Source organism: Scaptodrosophila lebanonensis, unplaced genomic scaffold, assembly GCF_003285725.1.
Source record: "Scaptodrosophila lebanonensis strain 11010-0011.00,11010-0021.00 unplaced genomic scaffold, SlebRS2 tig00000001-arrow-pilon, whole genome shotgun sequence".
Lineage (NCBI taxonomy): Eukaryota > Metazoa > Arthropoda > Insecta > Diptera > Drosophilidae > Scaptodrosophila > Scaptodrosophila lebanonensis.
Window position 1 is genome coordinate 4,620,728 of NW_022060529.1, and position 23,005 is coordinate 4,643,732.

General features: G+C 38.1%; 3 protein-coding genes across 4 annotated transcripts; 2 read left to right on the forward strand and 1 right to left on the reverse strand.

The window, feature by feature from the left end:
• Positions 1 to 1,571: 1,571 nt before the first annotated feature.
• LOC115634172 lies at positions 1,572 to 3,097 on the forward strand. The gene is made up of 5 exons (XM_030531757.1): positions 1,572 to 1,774; positions 1,834 to 1,908; positions 1,966 to 2,364; positions 2,427 to 2,734; positions 2,791 to 3,097. The coding sequence occupies exons 1-5, from the start codon at positions 1,677 to 1,679 to the stop codon at positions 3,045 to 3,047; spliced, it is 1,137 nt and encodes a 378-aa protein (XP_030387617.1). The 5' UTR covers positions 1,572 to 1,676; the 3' UTR covers positions 3,048 to 3,097.
• A 105-nt stretch (positions 3,098 to 3,202) lies between these two features.
• LOC115634247 lies at positions 3,203 to 3,922 on the reverse strand. Its single transcript, XM_030531841.1, has 3 exons — positions 3,725 to 3,922; positions 3,581 to 3,661; positions 3,203 to 3,500 (listed from the first exon to the last, which is right to left on the reverse strand). Exons 1-3 carry the CDS (start codon positions 3,831 to 3,833, stop codon positions 3,475 to 3,477), a joined length of 216 nt encoding a protein of 71 aa, XP_030387701.1. The 5' UTR covers positions 3,834 to 3,922; the 3' UTR covers positions 3,203 to 3,474.
• A 13,272-nt stretch (positions 3,923 to 17,194) lies between these two features.
• On the forward strand, positions 17,195 to 18,919 carry LOC115633787 (glycerol-3-phosphate dehydrogenase [NAD(+)], cytoplasmic). Of its 2 annotated transcripts, XM_030531262.1 has the most exons (7): positions 17,195 to 17,328; positions 17,390 to 17,567; positions 17,640 to 18,035; positions 18,091 to 18,274; positions 18,328 to 18,481; positions 18,550 to 18,642; positions 18,706 to 18,919. In XM_030531262.1, exons 1-7 carry the CDS (start codon positions 17,285 to 17,287, stop codon positions 18,734 to 18,736), a joined length of 1,080 nt encoding a protein of 359 aa, XP_030387122.1. In that variant the 5' UTR covers positions 17,195 to 17,284; the 3' UTR covers positions 18,737 to 18,919. The 2 variants fall into 2 exon arrangements, with proteins under 2 accessions (XP_030387122.1, XP_030387124.1); XM_030531264.1 differs by lacking the exons at positions 18,550 to 18,642; positions 18,706 to 18,919 and having other exon boundaries at positions 18,091 to 18,258; positions 18,328 to 18,367.
• Positions 18,920 to 23,005: the final 4,086 nt, after the last annotated feature.

The following is a 23,005-nucleotide window of genomic DNA, read 5'->3' on the forward strand; positions in this document are numbered from 1 at the left end:
TGTCAGAATTAGTCATACTGTACAGTTTTTGATTAATGCACTGTCAGTGGCTCTGACTCCTGCCATCCAGGCCCAATTGTGGATTCAATTCACGAGCACAATGCTCATAAGGAGGATAACGGGATAAAAAGGAAAATATTCTCACATATGTACCTCTCAAAATGGCAGCAAAACTTATAAATACCGGTTATCAATTAATCAAAGGTTTCTATTGAAATACAACAAACTTCACTGTTTCGCAAACCATATTTTGCTTCCTTCAAGCATTACAATCCAATATTTTCGTACCTACTCGTACAGATTTCGAATAAGCTTGGTTACTTAGAATAGATATTAATAGACCTGGAAGTTTCTTCGACCCAATTTTTTAAAATAGTTCCTAGTTAATCGGATCCACATTTTTTCGAAACAGTGAGGCACTTCTAAAGAAATTTCATTGTCCACCTTAAATACAAATTTTTGTAATGACCAAATACAATCCACCCATCAACCGTAAACAAAATGGAATCACCCGTATTTCTCAAAAGACAGCAACAATGACTAGAAAACTGTAGCAAGACAACAACGCCAACAAAAGCTTTGTTTAAGATTATATTTCATGATGCCAACCAATAAGGTATGGATGATACGTTTGGAGTACACTTTTAAGATGTAGATTGAAATAATTCCAATTTCTGGATATAATTTGCTCTGCTACACTGTTTCTCCTTTCATCCAAACAATCAAGCCCTGATCCGCTCCTTTCCTGTTCACTCCCTTTTTCGCAGGATCAGTAAAAGACTTAATGTGATTAGTACAGTGGTGCTTCCAGCAGCTACTTCCTAGAAATTACAATACATACATTTATCAGGAGTATCCGTACACACCTTCTTTTGAATTTTGTCGAGAAAAAGTTGTCAGAAAACAGAAAGTATTTTGATTATATTTAACTTCTAAAGAAGTAGATTTAGCATGGAAGCAGCGGAGCGAGCTGCTCATGCTCGGCGTGCGATTGTGCGAGCTCAGGATGCAGACAGCCCAGCAACCACCAACGAGCAATCGGGCTGTGATCCTAGAAATGAAGACTCGAAGGAAAAGAGCGGCGGAGGGCAGCTGTTTCTATTAGTTCTCTTCAATTTCTTTGGCAATATTATTGGTGAGTGATTCATTGTTGCATCTCGTGATCACTTAATATCCACCTTTTCTATTTTCTTCTCTAGTTGACTCAATTCGTGCCCTTTTTTGAGTGATTTAGCCTCCACGAGAGTTTGCTATATTTCTTTATTTTTCTGGAATTGATATTGTTGGTTAACCTGAAGTTTGATTTTGGAAAAATAGGTATCACCAATGATGCGCCAACTACTGTTCGTTGAGGACAAATCGTTAATTAAATTTTATTGCCCGCCCACATTTCGTATGTTTTTTTTTAATATTTTCCCTAATTGTGAACATTTGAAAATTCCATTAAAAATCTGAATAATGCAAACAGTAATGGTCTAGATAGTATTTTGACGTTCAAGCGAGGGTTCTTTGAAATGTCAGTCAGCTGACTAATGTCAATTATTATACTTACCTCTACATCTACACTACTCCAAAAAACAGAAGACATACATATACATACTTAGTACATACGGTAGTAAGGTACCACAAACACAATCAATCAATCAATATATATATAGCATTGAATATAGTCAGCCATGTTCCGCGATATGAGGACCAAGCCCTTGGGCACACGTATTCAGACCACCACAATGGATACACAAACCCTAGCTTCAATTCACGACGTCGATTTTGAGTAAGTGCCTTCAAAATGCATTCCCAGATATATGGAATATATGTATATTCGTTTTGTAGCAATTTCTCGAATGAGACCGAAATTTGGGATGAACAGTCGGAGGAGGAACCGAAGGTTGAACGTGTACTCTCGCGGTAAGTTGAAACAAACCTATGGTCCAAGCTCAGCTTAAGTAATGGCCTGCGTTGAAGAACCGAGCTACTCATCCGGGACTATATGCAATTCAAGGCTGCTAGACGGATTCAAAGCGCCTGGCGCGGTTACTTTTATCGCCAACGGCAGGACCTAACAGTCTGGGCTGCCATCACCATACAGAGATGGTGGCGAGGGTTTTATGTGCGCCACAACTTTTTCAACAAGATCGAGGACATGCTTCAGAGAAGCATCATTGAGCACTATAATCGGGCGGCGATTAAAATACAGGCTCTTTTCCGCGGCTGGTGGGTGCGTCAGACTGTGCACGATGTAAGCAGCCTTCGACGCATGCAAAGGAGTGCGGCCGAGGATCTGCTCAACTGCATAGCCTTCTACCTGCACCATCTGCAACGCACATACAGCATACCTGGCGTCTACTCAATCCGCAACTCTCAGTAAGTGGCAAACTATATTACCAGACTGTGGTCCACCTATGCAAGCCCCTGTCTATCCCCAGCTGCCTCTCGCGCGTCGAAAAGTTGCTCGCCAGTATGAACTATCGCTTTCACAACGATCGCGTGCGCACCGTCATGAGCTCACGGGCTGCGCTGGCAGAGTATCAGCGCAAACGATTTATGTTAGCCGCAAGATACACCAATGTGCCCTATGCTGGGCCGAACTTCACGGGCATATGCGGGCCACAACATGACGACTACGTGATCTCGACGAAAGACATGGACAGACGCATGTACAAGGTCATTGCCCTCTACGAGCAATCCCAGCGCGATGAGCATGCCCAGAGGGTGACCCAGAGCCTAGCCGAGAGTAAGTTGAGGGCCGTGCAAAGTTTACGCATCCACATAATATTCCCTTGTGTACAGAGAAGCGACGTAAACAGCAGCAGGAGATTTTGGAGCGGCAGAAGAAGCATAGACGCGACTTTTGCGGCGATGTAATTGCCAGCATGAGACGCTGGAAAGTTTTGGGAGACTACAAGAAGAACATCAACTTAAAAGCTTTGCACGATCCTCAGAACATGGAGAACTTTCTAAGTGATGTTGCTGAGATAATTGCTAACCAAGAATCCCAAACCTGTCACTGCCAGAGGGTCGTTCATGACAGCACATTTTGTCATTGAGCAGATTTTTTAAACCTTTACATACAATATATAAATACAAATACGAGTAAGGCAGCCTTTGTTCCAATTATTACATAACTGAGTTTCATTAGTAGATAGCGCGGACTGTTCCTACAATTATGTGGATTGGAGTGTGTTTTCAAGTTGCTTAGCCATTTAAATTGTGACACTCTATATATTTTATTGCTCTCTAAAAAATGCACATTTGTAACTAATTGTCCAGACAATGATGTTGATATGACAGGAGTATGTCCTGATCCAAGCAGTCGCTTGATTTTCTCCTGTTTGGGGAGAAAAGCTCTTCATACTTGGGAGGATTAGAAGAGGCATCATTGGAGTAATGGAGAAAACGCCACAGCATGTATTGGCACAGGACCCTTTACGACAGAGATCTTCCAAATATGGGCTTCCAAATATTGCTTTCTGCTTAGAAGACGGTGCGGACTACGTCGACTTTGGAACAAAAAAACAAATTATGTTTAAGTTTGCATTTTCAGAAAATACTGATAATACTACAAATTCCAAATACCTACCAACAATATTGCCAAAGAAACGGAAGACAATTGTAAAGAAGGATGGGCGAATTATTTCGACAACCTTTCGCGTAACGTCGTCTGTTTGAGATAAGTGTGTATATAGTTGGAATGTAATCTTTATTAGGGGGGTGTTGAACATACCCATGTTTTCGCAATCCAAGCGCTCATTATTTAGGTTCAATTCGGCTGCTCCCTCCCCAGGTGATTGGCCCTCACCTTGCAGTTCAGATTCGTCTATGTCAACATCCATTTTTCACTAAAAATTTTGATCGGAAAAAATACAAAATGAGAAGAAAATCTGGAATTTTTTTACAACTTTTCCGTGTCTGTGTATCTGTACTGAAATACTTATACTAATAAATCCGAAAAAAGAATCAATGCCTACTAGGCCCACATATTTTTTGATTGGACAAACTAAAGTGAGAATAATTATGTCTTAGTAGCTGGCATTGTTTATTATTTATGCCAGTGGCGCAGATGTATGGAACGAGCAATGCAAAATTTATGTGTGCGCTTTAAGTTATGGCCAAAACTTTAGAGGTCTTACAAAAAGAGAACGAGTCGAACAACAGCAACGAATGGCATTAATATGCTTACATAAATTAACAGCATGCTGGTCGTGCCAGTTCCATGGACATGCTTTTAATTAGATATTACAGCTTGGGCAGTCCGTGAGCGTGAGCGTGAGTGCCATGCCGTGCCGCATTGGTGAGGACCTTTGTGGCCATCCATTTTGTCTGCAGGCGACATCGACATCAAACAGCGCACAGCTGGATATTCAAATAATTGTGAGTTGTCGTCCATTGCCAAGGCATGAGCGCAAACATCACAGTTCTCGAATATGCAATTAGACACAACAACACTAAATGTTTTGGCCAGAAGAAATATTTTTGTGCACTTCCTTTGACCTTTGCACAGAAAAACAACAACAAAAATGGTATGGACATGCAAAAAGCCGAAATTATCTTTATCTTTATGTGTATATATACATATAAGGGATAATCTTCATTATCCTGACGAATACAGTAATGCTGCCACTAATGAGATATGATGTTTGGGAATAGCATGTTGATGTTCGAGCCCCACAGACCGTACTGTTTTGCATGGCCACTGATATTTGATGGCAGTTGTTGTTATTTTTATTTGAATTCTGCTGCCCAAACAACATTTAGCTAATTACTTACATACATATGTATACCACAGTATACATACTAGAATGTCAACATACACACTTCTAGGTATTTATTTTGGAATGCCTCTCACGGCTGTTTCGGCTCGTAAATGACAGTCAGGTAGCTTTTTGCCAATTAATGTGTAACAAACTCGTTGAATGTTTATGACATGTTTCCGGCTAAGCTCTGCATTATTTCTCTCTAATTTTATAAGATATTTAGTGTTGCATAAACTCACAGGAAATTCAAAAATAAGCTTCGCCTCCCATGGTATACATACATAGTTCTCGATCTTCCGATTTGGGCCTTCACAATTTGAGAGGTTACATACTTGTATGTTTTTATAGTATGATATAAAATTATGTTATTTCTAGTTCAAAGGTAGTTAATATATGTACAACATACATTTTATTGTGCCAGCGAGAATGTTTTTTATACCCTGTACCCGTAGGGTAAAAAGGGTATATTAGGTTTGTGCAAAGTATGTAACATACAGAAGGAAGCATCTCCGACCCCATAAAGTATATATATTCTTGATCAGCATGACGAGAGAAATCGATCTAGACATGTCCGTCCGTCTGTCCGTCTGTCCGTCTGGATGAACGCGAGGATCTCAGAAACTATAAAAGCTAGAATAACCAAAGTTGGCATCCAGATGCTCCTAGGTCCGACTAAGGACGAGTTTATTTTATTTTTTTTAATTTCCCCCCCCCCCCCTTCCCCCGCTACAGAATTTCGTCAATAGCGTCCACATTTCAAATGCTACCTAAACCAAACTTTGCACACATAATTTATATATAATTGTCTACTGTTGTTCAAAATTTTATTCAATTCGGTCAATTCTAAGAAAAGTTATTAGCAAAACAAATTTTCGCCAGTACAACCCCCACAAACTGCAGCAACAAGTTCGCTCTTCTTCTTCCTCTTTTTGCTGCTGCTATGGGCGCATATAACTCAGTGACGGAAGTTTACATGGGTACAGGGTATTACACTGTCGGGCTTGCTCGACTGTAGCGTTCTCTCTTGTTTTTAGTTGTTTTTTATATTAATTGCGAATACATTATTCAATTATTTGTATTATTGTTTACTTTATTTGCGAATTATAACTTTTCTATTTAAAAAGGAGAATACATTTAAATATATATTCTACATATTCTCAAAATCGAACCTTTCTACAAGTATTACTGTAAGAGAAGCGGATATGCAAACGAAACTAAAAAATAAGCTTATTAAAAACTTTTGCAAATAAAAAATGTTGCGAACACTCGTCACAAACAAGAAAAGTTTTCGAGAAAATGTTTAAAAGCTTTGTAAGCATTGGAAAATGCCAAACGGATTTGCAAACATTTCAGAGCGACCGAAAAAATCGGCCATGTAGTAAAATGGACAGAAAAGTTTGCTCCAACTCATTTGGTCAGTTTTAATGGATTGTGCGCTGTGCGCTCTGTTTTACGCTTTTTAATGAAATGTGTTTAATGTAAAGTTTGCTTTTGCATCAAGGTCTTTTTTAAATTGTTTCGGCTCGCTGCACTTTTCCTGCACTTTCCGGAGAGTCGCCAAACTTTTGCTCAAGATAATTTTGACAGTTTTCAAAGTTACGAGTGCGCTAAACGCCGGCTTTGCATAATTTGTAAATATTCTAGCTCAAAGCAAATTTACTGGAATAATTGTGGGTTACGGTCTGAGCGTCCGAGCTTCGGACCGTCCAGGTCCATGTAATGGCTTGCTCCTAATGAGCTTACAAGGGACGCGCAATAAACCCATATGTCTGTCTATTTTGACAGGTCGCTTGCCCAGCTTAAGGCTCATATCAAATGCAAAAGGGCGGCATTTTATTTTAATATATGCCTCTGCCTTGTTGTGCGTGTGTGTGAATACGTTAATTTTGCACACAAGACCCATAAAGTTCTTGCTATGAAGCCATAGGCAGCAGACCGTCAGCCACATCAGAAGGCGTCGTCTATGTTGATGGCGAAGGCGAGAGCGATGGCAATGGCGGGGCCGGGGCCGGGGCCGGGGGCGGGGACGACAAAGGCTGGCGTACGATGTTTGCTTTCAAATTAATTACAACTTAGCGGGTGCGTTGTGCACAATTCACGGACATCATCGACAGCCACAGACATAGCCCCAGCCAAACTGGCTGGGACGACAATGAAATCCGAGTTGTAATTACCTCTGGTCGCACAAACATATAATTAACTTAACGATAAAGAGAACCCAGCGAGACGCTGCAGTTGTAACTGAAGCGGATTGGAATTGGAAGCGGGAAGGCCAAGGGATGCGAGAATTGTAGTTGCCTTTGTGCGTCCATTGTGATAATGGCTTCCGGTGCGTGTGAAATGGCTGGCGTCGTCTTCTTAACGGCATTTGTAATTGCCTCTAATGGGCGTGTCGGCCAGGCGAGCGCCACTTGCGTAACTTTAAACTTTTCAATTAAATCGGCAGAGAGGCGTTAATTCATCGAATTGCAGTTTTTTTGGGCTAGACGACACCCACACATGCTTTGGGCAAAGCATTAGCCAACACTCAGCACGTTCTAACCCATGTTTAACAAATAAAAGTTTTTTAATTTATTGGTCACATAGTCATAAATTTTGTGCTGGGCCATCAGTTGCACCTGCGTGAGAAACAAAATTCAATGGTAAGGAATATAAAACAGCTGAACATTTTTTATATATTTGACTTTGAAAGTTGAAAACTTCTCTGTGGCCTTCTAAAAGTTTTAAAATATGTACAAAAACCAAATGAAAGAGAGAGAAACCAAAAGACCTCAATAACGCACTGAAATATTCTCTCAGGTAGACATCAAACGAATATACAAGTATAGTACATTTGTACTTATGCGAATATTGCGTACAGAATAAGATGACTTGATTAACCAGCGAATCTTTAGAGAGCGAAGCCATAAACGCTGGAGTTGGAATACACATTCAATACGCAATTTACCTTTGGGCTCATCGCCAATTGCCATTCGCACTGTATTCGAATTTATGGGCTTACTGTGTCGATTACCTAGCCATAAATCTTCATATTCCTAAATTGCCCCGAGCATTTTGCCGCTTAACTTTGCCCAGGGATAGGTGTGAGGACAAATGTGCTCGCATTCTGGCGCCTCTATGTCATAGTTAAACTTTAATCAAAGGGGCACGCATTATATTTTCATGAGCGCGCACTTTATCCGCATACTCGTATAGTTTGTCCGCCTGACGAAGTCAAATCGGTGACAACGAAGACACTGAAATTTACGAGCCGCACGAATTACGGTCCACGACTATTCGCACTGCCGTGAAAAGGCCTAAGGAGATGCCTCAATATATATTTTGCAAGCTCACTGTGTTTACTTAGTTGAGTATAAGTTGGCGATTTGCGTAATCAGCTAACACAAATTCCGACTTTGGAAAATATATGTAGTATATCGCCCGGTCGCCCATTATAGTACCATTAGTAGTTTAACTCATTTTAAATGAAACGTCCGCTAAGCTAAATAAAGTATGAAAATGTTGCTCTCCCTTAATTCGCAAAGTTTGCGGACGATTCTTAACACTATTTTCCATTTTTGTTTCTCTTTTTGTTATTTGTTAACTTAACTGCTGAACTTTAACCTGCCGCAGGTGTTAAACGTGATTTGCAAAAAGTAAAACTTTTCGTTATAAATTCAGAAAAAATGTGCACGGAAGGCAAAATTGCCGAAGTTTCTTTTAGTTGAATATGAAAAAACGTTGCATACATTTTCGAATCATAAACATTTTCAGGTGCTTATTGTAGTTTATCGCAGTGATTTATAATATCTCAAATGCAAATTTGGCGTTTTGCCTTTGAGAAAAAATATAAAAAAAGAAGAAATGGCAAGCATTATTCTATATACTGAGATATACTGTTGAAACATTCAATATTGTGTTATGGAAACAATGTTAACATTGGCATAACCCATGTATGGTTCCGTCTGGATGAGTACCGAATACTTCTGAGCCGCACTAACCAGATACACAAAACTTGGTTTGTAGACTTTTCTGATCAATACGCAGAACTAGTTTATTACAAACCATATATTGCCTCATTATTTTATTTAGCTGCCATAACTTCGATCGCCTCATCTTTAAAGTTGTAGTCAATAAAAATAATAACAAAATAATGACGTGAACAGGTGATTCGCCGCCGGATAACTCTTGTTAACCATTGCTACTATGAAAATAACCAAATTATAAGTTGGAGATAATTAAATACTATATATTAACTTGCGTAATAATTTAAAAGTAATCTAATACTTGCAACGCTAAAAGAAGACTCCTCTTATTGAGGAATGGATGATTAAAGGCACGATTTCAGCAGCTAATAATACAAATATTTATATATACATTTATATACATATAATAACCGTTATGTACACATGTACATACGAGTTTGAAGTAAAATAATGCAGACTTGGCCGTTATCGAGTACAGTTATTGGAGGTTATTATTGTTATCCATATCCAAATCAGATAACTTCATAATTGAAATCCGAAAATGACTTTCATGTGCAATTAGAAAAAAATACAAACATTAACTTACAAGGATGATTCATGCTAAATACATTTCTGGAGAATTATTTGTTGCACAAAATGAATCCATTTAAAATGCGCAAAATCTTAAATTCTAAATGTAATAGTAGTCCCTCGTATTTTATCATAGCGAAAAGAAAGAAATGATATGAAAAATTGTCATTTTTAGTAAACAATTTAAAATAGCTATCGAAAAATACTCCATTTTGGTTTTATTTTCTTTGCTCGCATGCAGAAAATGCCATTTAAATGAAAACAAGCACAGAATTTAAATGTTTGCTGAATAAAAGTGAAAAATATTCCAACTCTCCCGACCACCTCTGCTCTCAGTGCATATGTAAAACTGCAGGTGTTTGTCATAAATCTTATCGAGGCATGCGAATGTGTGAACGCCCAACCGTCAGATAAATTTAGTGCAAAAATATTTAAAGTCTATTTGAGGGGCGGACAAAAAATTGTATGAAAAATGGCACACAAAATGAAAGTAAGAATGCGGCAACATAACAAAACCACGAACAACAAGAACAAAATAAATATCCACACGCGCTCACTACCACGCCAACATATGAGCGCCAAAAAAAAAAGAAGAAATGTCATGCAGCCAACCACCTGAGCGTCCAGTATATAACGACAAGAACCACCTCGTGCGCTATGTAGAAACGTAAGCCCCAAAGCTGGCTCCACCAATTTAACAACTGACTTTATATGAACACCACACACACAAAAGCAAACCAAAGCGAAAGCAAAGCTTCACACAGAAATGCATGAGCGTTCCTTATTGCACCTCTTTATTTGCAATCACGTATGGTCTGCCTCTTTGTCAGTAGTGTGTGTGTGTGTGTGTGTGTGTGTGTCTGTGGGGCGGGGAGGAGACTTTTTGCGCTGCTTTCATCAAATTAACAATATAAAAAGTGGTCTGCGGACATATGCGCGGCACGTATTTGAATTATGTGCCAGCAGAAGAATGGCATGACTCTGGAAATATGACACAGCCAGGCATCTCCAGTGAATGGAGAACAGAGCCCTACAGTCGTAGCAGTAACAATGAGGCCCATGTGTGTATATAGATACGGAGATACTACACTATATATTCGAACATATGTACATAAATGGATAGAAATGCAGAATAGCACAATTTGCTTGAATAGCTATGCTGCACGAGCAAAATCACTTGAAAGTAACGCCAAAAGCGCATGATGGGCTCGCAACACAACACTCAGAGAAACTCGATAGCACCGTATATAAGAAACCAACCATAACTACCCTGTGTGCTCTGTAAGGCTTTCCTATTCAACATAATTTCTTTCTGCATTTAGAAATGCTTTGGAAATATTATCCATGTATGCAAGTTGTCTAATTTTCAGAGGCGTAGGATCCCATAAAAAATCAAAAAATGCAGGCTGATTTACATTTATCGTCACTGTTATAACGCACACAAATGAAAATGGCTTTACCGCGGCAAAATAAAGTTGAAATTTTATTGTAACAATTGCACATCAAATCTGAACAAAAGAAATATAAGTGTAGTGAACAATAATTGACCAATCATTATGTGAAACTCTTATGAGATGTTCACACATAATTCCCGCTTCATTTTGTTGACACCACACATAGGCAATATTTCTCACATTATAACAGCTGGGAAATGATTCAAATGGTATTCTTTATCGTGTACAACATTATTAGTTCATTTATCAGAGAAAATTTTTGGATATTTTTATTGATGTGTATTACACCTACTCTCAACTAATCGTAATTATTTAAAAATGATGCTTGCTCAGAGTTACGAGACTAAATTATGAATTACACTGCCAAATGCTTACAAAAATATTGCTGAATCTCCCACTTTGGTGACTATTACACTCCTAAACCCAAATCGGAAAATTACCAAAAATCGGGGCAAAGCTACATGGCTATATTAAGAGACGATGGTCACAGACATTCGACGAGAAAAGTTGATACCTTGATGATGCATATTATTTAAATGTGATTTAATATTAATAAGTCTATGGGCTATTAATAAAAGTCCACCATCTATTTTCTAAAATCGAAGTATTCATAAAAATACAATATTTGTATCGTGAAACCAAAATGTATCAATCTTATAACATCAGCTACTTCTTTCTCTCTCTGCTGGCACTCAAATACCTAAGAACATAAGAACACACATGAACACAGATACGCGCACACACATACACACACTCACACTTACTACTCGAGTACCATTTTGGGCGCTGCTGCCTAATCTATGTTTGTCTGTTTGGGTGCGCGTTGTGTTAGCGGAAATTGTGTCACGATTAAATTGGCAATCAACTTAAATGCAGAAGCCGCTTGAAATCTCACAGTCTGCTGATTTTGAAAGCTATGCACATAACTTTCATCGCGCCATACTTAATGCACCACCACTCCACCATATATAGTATTATCTACACCTCAGACAGAATTTGCAGGCAACAGGAGTTGGAAAACGACATAATTACATGTAACTAGCCCGACAACAATTTAGATTTGAAGATGCACAGGAGACACGCCTGTTTCCAGAGTGCTCCTCATCGACTCGCTTCGCCTAATTATTTATGCCGCCATCGTCATCATCATCATTTTCATCCTGCTCGTCATGCTCCGCTGCAAAAAAGCAGCGCAAAAAATCGCACTAAGAAAGTGGCGGCAGTTTTGCTAAATAGCTTCGTTGACATACTTTCAGGTTCGCTTCAGCTGCGTTGCCTGTCACCGTTGCTGGAAGTACCCTAAAAAGGCCCCAGAGATATGGCATTGAGCTAAGGAAAAAATCCCACCAACTAATTTTTGAAACTTTGTCGGGGCAAGAACTTCCAGTCTTTAAATATTTTTAGCTTAAAAGCGAATTTAAAGCATGCCTTCAAACACTTAATAAATTTAATATTTCTGCCCACAAACGGTTTCATATAAGAGACCACTCGAAAGTGTTACGTTTCACCACCTATCACTTTTTTATTTCATCGCAAAACCTCAAAGCAAGAGCATTGAAGAGCCTTCACACTTCACTCATAGTTATTTAACCGCAGCGTCTAAACTGAAGAGTAATTTAAATGTAGTTGACCCAATAGGCACTTTGAGCTGTCCGCTCTTAAAAGTAGGAAAAAAGCGCAGAGAGGGCAGACTAGCAAACACATCTAATTGCCGGCCAGGCGGCTGCTTCATATTTTAATGACCATTTGGTGCAAATATGCCAAAACAAGAAGCAAAGGAAAATTATAAAATTATAAACAAACTGCACCAGACGCGGCTTATTTGTGTTTTTTACGCTGTTGACTTTAAAATTAGATGCAACCCAGATCTAGAAGGCATTTTCTAAAACTCTGCTCACTTTAATTAGATAGTCATACTCGTAAGCTGCTGACAGCAGTCTATTGGCATAGGTCTGTGTCTATTTCTGTATAATTGCAATCGATATAGTCAAGGCGAGGCAAAAAAAGTTTTGCCGGCATTTGTTTATGCTTTGAACTTCTCCAATTAAAAGTAAATATTGTAAGTAGTTTATCTCGATTTCATTTCTATTCAGCATGGTGATGCGTCGCTCCCCTTGTGTCATTCCAACTATAGGTTAAGCCTGCCTCAGTTGTTTTAGTCGACGCACAAAACATGACCAACTTTTTGCCTTTTGCATTTCTCACGCAATCGCAGAGAATTTCACTCTAGTGGCAAAGAAGCCTTGTATCTGTATCTGATTTCAGTCAAAGTCGCGCCGAGAATAGCCTTAAACTTTGGCGAAACTTTCTTTACGCGTAATTTAATGCCATTTAAAGTAGACTGGAAAACTTTTCAGCTACGAGCATACTAACATATATCTAATGGTAACCGAAACAAAATGGTAAGCAACGAACAACAGGCTATATACTCATACTATATACTACACGGGTTGCTTATTTTCAATGTACATACGTATGAGTGATAATTGTAGAGTTCAAGAGACTTAATAAGTGTCAAAACTTGTATAAAACGTAGAGTCCGTGAAAGTTTGCTGTTTGATAGGCGAAGGCAAACTCATGACTTCTGGGATGCACATTAAGTTTATATAGAATAAGAAACTTCTGTTTGTGGGAAAGGCAGCTACTATACGAGTAGCAATAGTTTTTACAATAATTGATGCATTCAAGTTTTTACTAGAGTCAAACGCAGTCAACTGCTAGCAAGCGCTATCTCTCCAGTATCACGATAATAACAGAGATTCTGAATTTCAGTGAGATACTTATAATTTACGCCTGTAAAGTTTAGTTAATGCAGATTTGGAATTGTGGATAGTATTACCCAAGTTCTGGAAGAAGTGAATAGTAAAATAAACTGGTGGTGTCTAGACACTAGGAGAGTCTAAATCCAAGCGAAATCCATCCAGACGGGCGGACTTGTCTCATTATGCTAAAATATAATATATCTATTTTATGGAGTACAAGATGCGTTTTTCTGCTTTACACAATCATAATACACCATATATTTGTACACTTTGGATATAAAAGACATTCTTCCGAACTTATCATAATACAAAAGAGCTACGATATATCAAATTCTCAACTAATTGTGGCTTATAGTATAGTTCAAAAAATTAAAACTTTTGCATTGACATTTTTCCTTCAAATAATATTTCAAAATAAGGTAAAGAGCCACCATATAACTTAAAACAATACAAATGCACTTGTAAGAGAAGTTGGGGGAATACAAAGGACCTAACCTTGGCTTTGCTAATCAATAATTAATTATCCAACAGGCTGAACTACAAGAAGGATGTCATGTTGGATGGCATGGATGCATTAAATTACACTATTTTCTAAACGGGCCTATATCCGGTATAAACTCGTAGTTGTATACAATAATAACAAAAGCTTAAATCAGCTTCACTAATAAACTGTATTGTGATTGATGCCATGCCGAAGGCGCTCATTCAAGCATCAACTGGAGCACACTTCATTCTCATCGAACAGCCGTTGTAGAGAACTTTAGTGGAATGTAAACATAATTACACATCTTCTAGGCCATATTATTGATCGCTCAGCTGAGTTATGATTTCTGCTTCCACTTCTCGTTGCTGGCAGCGCACAGACAAAATCACGTTCCGACATACAAAACACTGGCATAATTTTATTTACGATTCAAGTTTGTAGTACAAAACATATCTGCCTTCATACCCCGGTTCTGCCTCACCCACACAACTGCAGTCTTCCTGTTCGCTTTTGTGGCAAGTAAGTCGGCAAGTTTGATGCGTGCGCTTTGTGGCAAGTAACCGCAGCCGAAGAGAAAGTGTGAGGCGCATTGGTAGGTGGAAAGTTTTATTAGCCACAAATGTAATAAAATACAAACAGTGGCACACAAAAGCTGGGAAAAACGCATGAGCACAGGGGGCGAAGAAGGAAAAGTCACAGCAGCGCGCAAAGGCAAACGAAAAATGTAAAAACATAAAAATGCGTACAAACATTACGAATACAATATGTTGCTCTTTGTGCGAAATTTTGCTGCAATAAATGAGGAAAAAAGAATACGAAGCAGACACCCAATATTAAGTTCTTCTTCATATGGTAAAAAATAAAATTCGAAAATAATGCACAAATACATTTGTCTGTTTGAGTGTGAATGTGCCCGACCTCAAATAATGTAAATATATGAATATGAAGCTTTAACCTTTCAAAATATGTTATAGTCTGCATGGATGTTATTTCAACAGACGCAGGTCCCAATCTTGAGTAACTCTTACCAGCTAGACTGTTCATCAAGCTTTTCATTTCGGTCCATGGAACTGTATTTTAAAAATTAACTTTGCACAAATCCATGCATGTTAATATCATATCTAAAGAGTTTGAAAATATCTTAAATTACATAGCCACATAATTGTAATCAAAGGCATAATCGAAACGATTTGATTAATTTAAATTTTTCTTATATTAATATCAGGGAACATTTTCGGGGGTGAAAGGGCAACAAGAAGCTATTGTACTATCAAAGCAATTTAATATTTTGAACAACGAGAACTAAGATCAAACATGCAGATCGCACTTTTGTTAAAATTTGTATTGGAATACAACTGGGACTATATTATCTATGAATAACAACAATCTAAATCAACTTCAACAATTTTTTTAGCTTTTTTTGAATTCTTTTTATTTATGTTTTAGTTGTATTTAATTTTTTTTTTTTAGTAAACAGAACTAAAATGTATTAAATAAAACTCGTGAAAAAGTGAAATTCGTATCGCAAAGCATATCAAACATTTTCTTCAAAAAGTCTGACTTTAAGCTCATGAATTTAATTAGAGGAGTAAATTAATTTGCAATTAAATTTGTTTGCATAAGTTCCAAATTATTATTAAAAATGTGTTGCTATACATACAATTTCAAATTACCGCAAAAATTAATTTGTAAATAACGAACTTGTTTAAACAAAAATGTTTATTTCTGAATATCGTGAAAACATTTTGCAGTCCAATTGCAAAATATTATTGTGCGAGAGCAACTATAAAAAAATGAACAATGTTTACAAAGCTTCCAGCAGCATAAATAGTGGAAAAAAACGTTGAAAAATATAAATACGAGTATATAAGCTTAGTTTCACTGCTGCACAAATAACGTTTATATTTTTAAAAGCACTTGGCATGCAAACGACTCCCGTAGCATCATTCCTTCAGCCCTTCAAACCCTTAGCCCACTCCATTTATTTGACTGCAGTCAGAAACTTGATGCTGGCTGGTCGCTATTGTTTTCTGTTGAGCTCGGCCTTTCCTGCCTGCACCAACTCATTAAAAATTCCATTTTCATTTTGCCATCATCCATTTTGATTTCATAGTCGAGTGCCTGGCGCAGGATGGGCGGGAAAGAGGGTGATCCGATGGCGTTTCGGGGCCTCGCAACGTTTTCTGTTCGCGCCTTCCTTCACTAGACAGTGGGAGGGGCACGCAAATTTTAAAAGTGTTTACTTTCTTGCACATTGATTTCGCTGTCAAACTTTCACTTGGCTTTTGCTCGTATTATGAGCACTTACAATTTGATATTTTATTTATTTAGCTGGAAACTTTCTGGATTAAGTGGGAGGGAGTGCCGGCATTCCTGCCGGTGCTCCTCATAAATACTCGCGCAGCCAACTTTAAACTCGACGTAATTAAAAAATAAATACGACGCTTCATATATTTGCCACAAACAAAGCAGGCAGGCCATACGAGCAAAGTGCCACGGTCGATACCCGACGGCTTGCCAGCAGCCAGCAGCCAGCAGCCAGCAGCCAGCCAGTCAACAGTTAATTATTTGCCAGTCAGTGGTGCGAACGTGACGCATACGTAATTTTTATTTTGATTATCTTGTAAATACAGCGCAAGCATGCATTTACTCATGAATTATTTGTTTCGCCAACATTCCATCAATATACAAATATAAAATTATACTCTTAAGTACATATTAACCATCGATATTAAATTTAAAAGATAAATTTAGTGCTACCTTCGAATTATTGGCATAATACTTCCAGTTTTACTTATGTATATCTAGCACCAAATTTATCTTTAACATGTAATACCGATGGCTCGTATATGTACTATATATATGATGTATATATTTAGTTTAAAAAGACTATTCAGACTTTTACAAACCACACCATAACTTATTTTAAAGAATTGTCCAGTAATAAATGGGCTAAGTATCGCTTAAAATAACTTAAAAACATTTTTGATAGTTATATGTTATGGCAGTCTAAGCCGACTCTTAGCTTCATAATTAGGGCTTACACATCAAAATCTTGGCAAGAACGAGAAATTTATGCTCAAAATCTCATCATGGTGGTTTAAATTCTGGCAGACTAGTTTGCTCAATAGTGATGGGTCAAAAGGAATAAATAAATCACAATAAAAAAATTTAATATTAAGTTGGCTGGTGAACATATTTCATCTACTGTTATACTTGAAATACAATCAACTAATATTCACAGAACAATAAATAACATTCAACAAAAACATTTTCAATATTTTCGGTACTAAGAATGGGGGATAAGCATTTCGTTTGTATTATTGGCTCTGGAAACTGGTAGTTCTCGTATTCTCTTTAGCGAGGGTAATAACTGATTCATTTATGTGTATATTTGCAGGGCCACGACAATAGCGCGCAACGTGGGAAATAATGCTGCCCGTCACCAGATGCTGGAGCCCCTCGTAAATATGTATGTGTACGAGGAATATATTGATGGGCGAAAATTGACGGACATTATCAACACAACTCACATAAATGTCAAGTATATGCCCGATTACGTTTTACCACCGAATATAGTAAGTACGGTCATAAGATAATTTGCTGCCGCTAAAGCTTTAGCATTAACAACTTATATGTGTATCTTCGAGATTGCTGTGGATGATGTGGTGGAGGCTGCTCGCGATGCCGATATTCTCATCTTTGCCATACCGCCGACCTTTGTAAGCAGCTGCTGCAGAACTTTACTCGGAAAGGTCAAGCCAACGGCACATGCTGTCTCACTCATCAAGGGGTTTGAACGTGGTGACGACGGTCACATTATCCTCATTTCCGGTATTATTATGCGCCAGTTGAAGATACCCTGCTCCGTACTCGTTGGCTGTAATTTAGCGCATGAGATCTCCAACGATAACTACTGTGAAGGCACTATTGGTTGTAGGGATCAGAAGTTCTTTCGCGTACTGCCCGACATTTTTAAATCGGACACCTTTCGTGTAGTAGTCACAGACGATGCCGACTGTGTCGAGATTTGCGCTGCACTACGGGTGAGGATCTCAAATTGTTATAATTTTATTTTTGTGCCTAACACCGCTCGTGCAGAACATAATTGCCTTTGGTGCCGGCTGTGCGGATGGTATGGAATTGAATGAAAACACAAAAGCTGGCCTTATTCGACGGGGCTTCCTGGAGATCATACAGTTTGTGGACGTTTTCTACCCTGGCAGTCGCATGGCCACATTTTTTGAGGCTTGCGGCCTTTCCGATCTGGTGACTTCTTGCTATGGTTGAGTCACAACAGTTGAGTGAGTTGAAACCCTAACAAATTATTTATTTCAGCCAATCGTAATCGCAAGCTAGCCGAGGCATTTGTCAAGACAGGACAACCTTTAAGTGAATTGGAGCATATTCTCATACCTGGCCATGAGCCACTAGGGCCAGTTACGGCCGAAATGGTCAACATTATGCTGTCAAACAAGGGTCTTGAGGAAAAGTGAGTAGTTGATATATATATGGCCAAATTGCTTAGCAATAACATTGAATGTTGTGCCTCTTCTACAGATTTCCCTTGTTCACAACTATATATAAAATTTGCGTTGGCGATGCACCCCTAACCCGTCTAATCGAGACCTTGCGCTTTGCTCGCGAGGATATGTAAGCCCAAATGCTTTTTAAAATATGACCATGACTTTTTATATAGTATTTCCTTATTCCCAGCTATCATCCGACTCATATATTCCAACTTTAAGTCGAATGTGTATACTACTGGTAGTACCAATTTAAAGAAATCACAGAAAAACATAAATACTAAGCAATTGTTTTGGAAAACTGGAAGTATAATGAAAATATAGAAGAAAAAGTAAAAAAAAAAATCAGATATTTTTAGCAAACGATTTCGCAATTTCAATAAATGAAAGACTAATAAACTTAATCCTTATATCGATTAAACTTAATTTTTCACCAATTTGTAAGTAAACGGATATCCCGTTTCGTACTATAAATTGTACATTGCCTCAATGGCCAGACAATGCCCGAGTTTATCGACATGTCTTGCACCAATTGTCTCAAAATGTATGCGGATTACATTGTACATTCAAGCCGAACAATGCAACACCATAGTGGCGGAACCACAACAAATGTACGAAGGAGTGTGCAAACAAAAGGTTGCATATTTTATTGTTATGCGCCTTTTCTATACAGTTCAAGTATTGCTTGCGGAAAGTGCCCTCCATTGAACGCGCTGCCAGGAGAAGTACATCCCAAGAACTACTGCGGAAATCACTTCACTCATAAATGAAAAGGAAAAGTAAAAAGTCTACTGTGCTGCTTTTGTTCATCTAGTCCATACCCACACATTTGTATGCTATAGTTTTTATACCCTGTACCCGTAGGGTAAAAAGGGTATATTAGGTTTGTGCAAAGTATGTAACATACAGAAGGAAGCATCTCCGACCCCATAAAGTATATATATTCTTGATCAGCATGACGAGAGAAATCGATCTAGACATGTCCGTCCGTCTGTCCGTCTGTCCGTCCGTCTGGATGAACGCAAGCATCTCAGAAACTATAAAAGCTAGAATAACCAAAGTTGGCATCCAGATTCTCCTAGGTCCGAGTAAGGACGAGTTTATTTTTTTTTTTTTTAATTTTCCCCCCCTTCCCCCGCTACAGAATTTCGTCAATAGCGTCCACATTTCAAATGCTACCTAAACCAAACTTTGCACACATAATTTCTATACAATTATCTACTGTTGTTTAAAATTTTATCAAATTCGGTCAATTCTAAGAAAAGTTATTAGCGAAACAAATTCTCACCAGTACAACCCCCACAAACTGCAGCAACAAGTTCGCTCTTCTTCTTCCTCTTTTTGCTGCTGCTATGGGCGCATATAACTCAGTGACGGAAGTTTACCTGGGTACAGGGTATTACACTGTCGGGCTTGCTCGACTGTAGCGTTCTCTCTTGTTTATTATAGTTTTTACTTTGAAAAATGTGAAAAGCTATTTCGAAAAGGCTATAAATGCGAGCACATACGAGTAGATGGCATGAAATATTTACTAGAAATATACGATTGGATTCATGCCAATGAAAGATTATTAGAATAACAAAATGTCAATGATGTTTGAAGTTAAATTAAAAAATTATATTTAAAACCAATAGGTCCTATTAAGTGAACTGGTGAACTATAAAAAAAATGCGTTTTTAAGCTAATTTTAATTAATCCCCTTTTAATGCGTCATATATTGAAGCAAGGCCTGGTACTCGTAAAGCGATTAACTATTTATGTAACTTATTTATCTTTGTACATACTAATTTTATGTGCTATACTGCATAACCCTTTTACGTAACAAAACTAAATGGCATTTGAAAGGCGCTTAGTGTCTTTCCATGCATTTTGCTTCACAGTGTAAGCGGATTAGTTCAAATAGTGGGATTACCCATTTAAATTGCGCTACCAGAGCATTGGCTATTATTCAATATCACATACGTACTCGTATCTGTGAGTTTATATTTATATGTATTCGTATGTGTTCGAAAGGTTGCCCACAATATGGACAATGCAGAGAACGATTTGCATTATTATGGACTGCTGGTGAAAAGTCAACCGAAAATTCTTCTTATATGCATATGTGCATGCAATCGTGATGTGGGAAATTGAAATGAAAATTCAAAATGAAATGTCGATTAATGTGTAGAGAGCCAGCCGCCTGCCTGTTGGCAAGTCAAACAAATAAAGCAGTCTAGCAAGCAAAGCATGGAAAATAGATGCAAAACATAGGCATACATACAGTCGTACACATACGTGCAGCAGATATATGTAAGTATATTCAATATTTGCAAAGAAAACGCCAAAACCTCTTATTTGTGCAATTCTTGTTGCATTTGTTGCTATTTATATCATTCTCCTACCTACTGATAATTACACGGTAAATTTGGTAAATGCGCCGAATGGGGCTACAACGAGCACGTGCATGCCAAGGCAAAAGCGAGTGTGTGTGTCTACACGCACGTGTTGGCCTTCCATTGCAAGCGATACAGCTGTGTACATAACACAGCGCACACACATACTATACACACACACATACACCAACTCATCAACACACTGCATGCACGTGTGCAGGCAACAGAGAGAGAGAGAGAGAGAGAGAGAGAAAGAGAGGGAGTGAAAGAGTGTACGACCAGTCCAAAAAATAAATAACAATTTCGTACGTTACACACGCCTCCGCTTATGCAAACATATCTGTGTGCGAATGTATAAGAATATGCCCTGAACCATGTAGTTCGGGGAACCAGCCCACACACCAAAGAATTTTCAGGTGCATTGGTGTCAGAGACCAGTCAGCTGTACCTGCACCTGATATGTTTTATATGGTTGGATAAGTTAAAGTGGAGGTGCGTTTTCCGTCGTTTTCGGCTTTAAAGGCTCCGATAGATCCTAGACAAGCAATGTACCGTTAGGTCAGCCATAGTTTCCCTAGGCTCCTGAATTGCATTGGTGCAGCCATTTCTTTTTATTTATTTATTTTTTTTATTTTTTTTTTTTTGTTACTTGGCACTTTTGGGTACGTTTGTTACAAGGAAATCGCCATCACCGATTGTGTCGCCTTTTTATGAGACGGATATTATTTTATTTTAATGTGAATTTTCAGTATCGATCTTCAAGCAATTAGTACTTGTGTCGAGGTTCAAATCGGTGTGTACACTCAGATACGAACTCACAATGGGATTCTTGCTGGCTGGTTCAGCTATGCCAGGCCCCTCTTAGCCATTTTATAGAAGTAAAAAACTTAAAATATTTGTGATTTGATTAAAAATATTTTTTATGTTGAAGTCAATTTGTATGCCCTGTATCCGTAGGGTGAAACGGGTGCATTAGGATTGTGCAATGTACATTTTGTATTTCATTCACATATCTGGCTCAAACATTATTATTCACTAATTTTCTTCATGAGTTGTAGTTTTTGGGTGCGAAGGAGAAAGAGAGAGATATGGAAGAACTTCCCCAACTCAAAAGCGTTTTTCTTCATTATTGGTTCGGTAGCTTACTTCCATTTACGCTTGCAGTGCCAGCTACTCGTCCTAGTTTTATGCTGTGCTGGCGTAGACCGTAAACCGACCACCATCCGAGCTACAGGGTGATTATGCATATATGTATGTGTGGGTGGGTGTGTGAACGTTGCGTTTTCGCCATGCACGTCATCAATGAGTGTTGTACCTGAAAGTATACTTCATTTCGTATAATACACACTTCCCCTCGCAAATAATTCATCGCAGGCCCTTCAACGCGAAATTGGCGTAGCTTATCTAGTTGTTTTTTTTTCTTGCACCTTCCCAAAGAAATAAATTCGTAGTTCCACAAGAAATCTACATTAACATTCACGATAACTAAAGTTGCTTCATGTTCGTAGTGCTCTTGTATGCCACAAAGATAACATGCACTCATTATAAATTGCCAATTACACTTTTCTGTTGCAACTGCATTCTCTTGGCTTCTAAAATTCGTTGTTATTTCTTAATTATATTACTGATAAGTTTAAGTTTATTGTGTGGTATTCAAGTTTATAGCCCCCAGAAAAAATAATGGTAGTCTACATACACTCGTATATTAAGGCAATTACAGTAAAAGGATGCGCAATCTAAACACTACCTCATCCAGAGATTGCAATGTACGTATATTGACAGTTGGAGGATAAGGAGTTCCTTTTAAATTAAATCTCAGCTTAAATCTTCATATTTCAACTGTCGTTATCAAACGTTGGTTCAAAAAAAATTAACTATTCCTACAGTAACAAACTGCTCTATGTAAAAAGTCTGGCTATGAATACACGTTGCAAAGCTTGCCGGATGACAAATCGGAGGCGTTGCTATATATTATTGTCCCGATTCGTTTTACATTTTTCTTTGTTATTAATGCTAATATACTTGTATGTAAATAAATAAATGAATAAAAATAGCGTAGTGATTGTAAATGTTTGCTTTTAAAATGTCAATTTACTTTTTAACATTTTTAAAATG

Excerpts from the sequence above, each read along its gene's own strand:
- LOC115634172 (XM_030531757.1), top strand. The coding sequence starts at position 1,677 with ATGTTCCGCGATATGAGGACCAAGCCCTTGGGCACACGTATTCAGACC. Across the intron at positions 1,775-1,833 it reads ATTCACGACGTCGATTTTGA|CAATTTCTCGAATGAGACCG; the intron begins GTAAGTGCCTTC and ends TTCGTTTTGTAG. Across the intron at positions 1,909-1,965 it reads GTTGAACGTGTACTCTCGCG|AACCGAGCTACTCATCCGGG; the intron begins GTAAGTTGAAAC and ends CCTGCGTTGAAG.
- LOC115634247 (XM_030531841.1), bottom strand. The coding sequence starts at position 3,833 with ATGGATGTTGACATAGACGAATCTGAACTGCAAGGTGAGGGCCAATCA. Across the intron at positions 3,662-3,724 it reads CTTGGATTGCGAAAACATGG|ACGACGTTACGCGAAAGGTT; the intron begins GTATGTTCAACA and ends TATCTCAAACAG. Across the intron at positions 3,501-3,580 it reads TTTCTTTGGCAATATTGTTG|TCGACGTAGTCCGCACCGTC; the intron begins GTAGGTATTTGG and ends TTTGTTCCAAAG.
- LOC115633787 (XM_030531262.1), top strand. The coding sequence starts at position 17,285 with ATGGGGGATAAGCATTTCGTTTGTATTATTGGCTCTGGAAACTG. Across the intron at positions 17,329-17,389 it reads ATTATTGGCTCTGGAAACTG|GGCCACGACAATAGCGCGCA; the intron begins GTAGTTCTCGTA and ends GTATATTTGCAG. Across the intron at positions 18,482-18,549 it reads AACAAGGGTCTTGAGGAAAA|ATTTCCCTTGTTCACAACTA; the intron begins GTGAGTAGTTGA and ends CCTCTTCTACAG.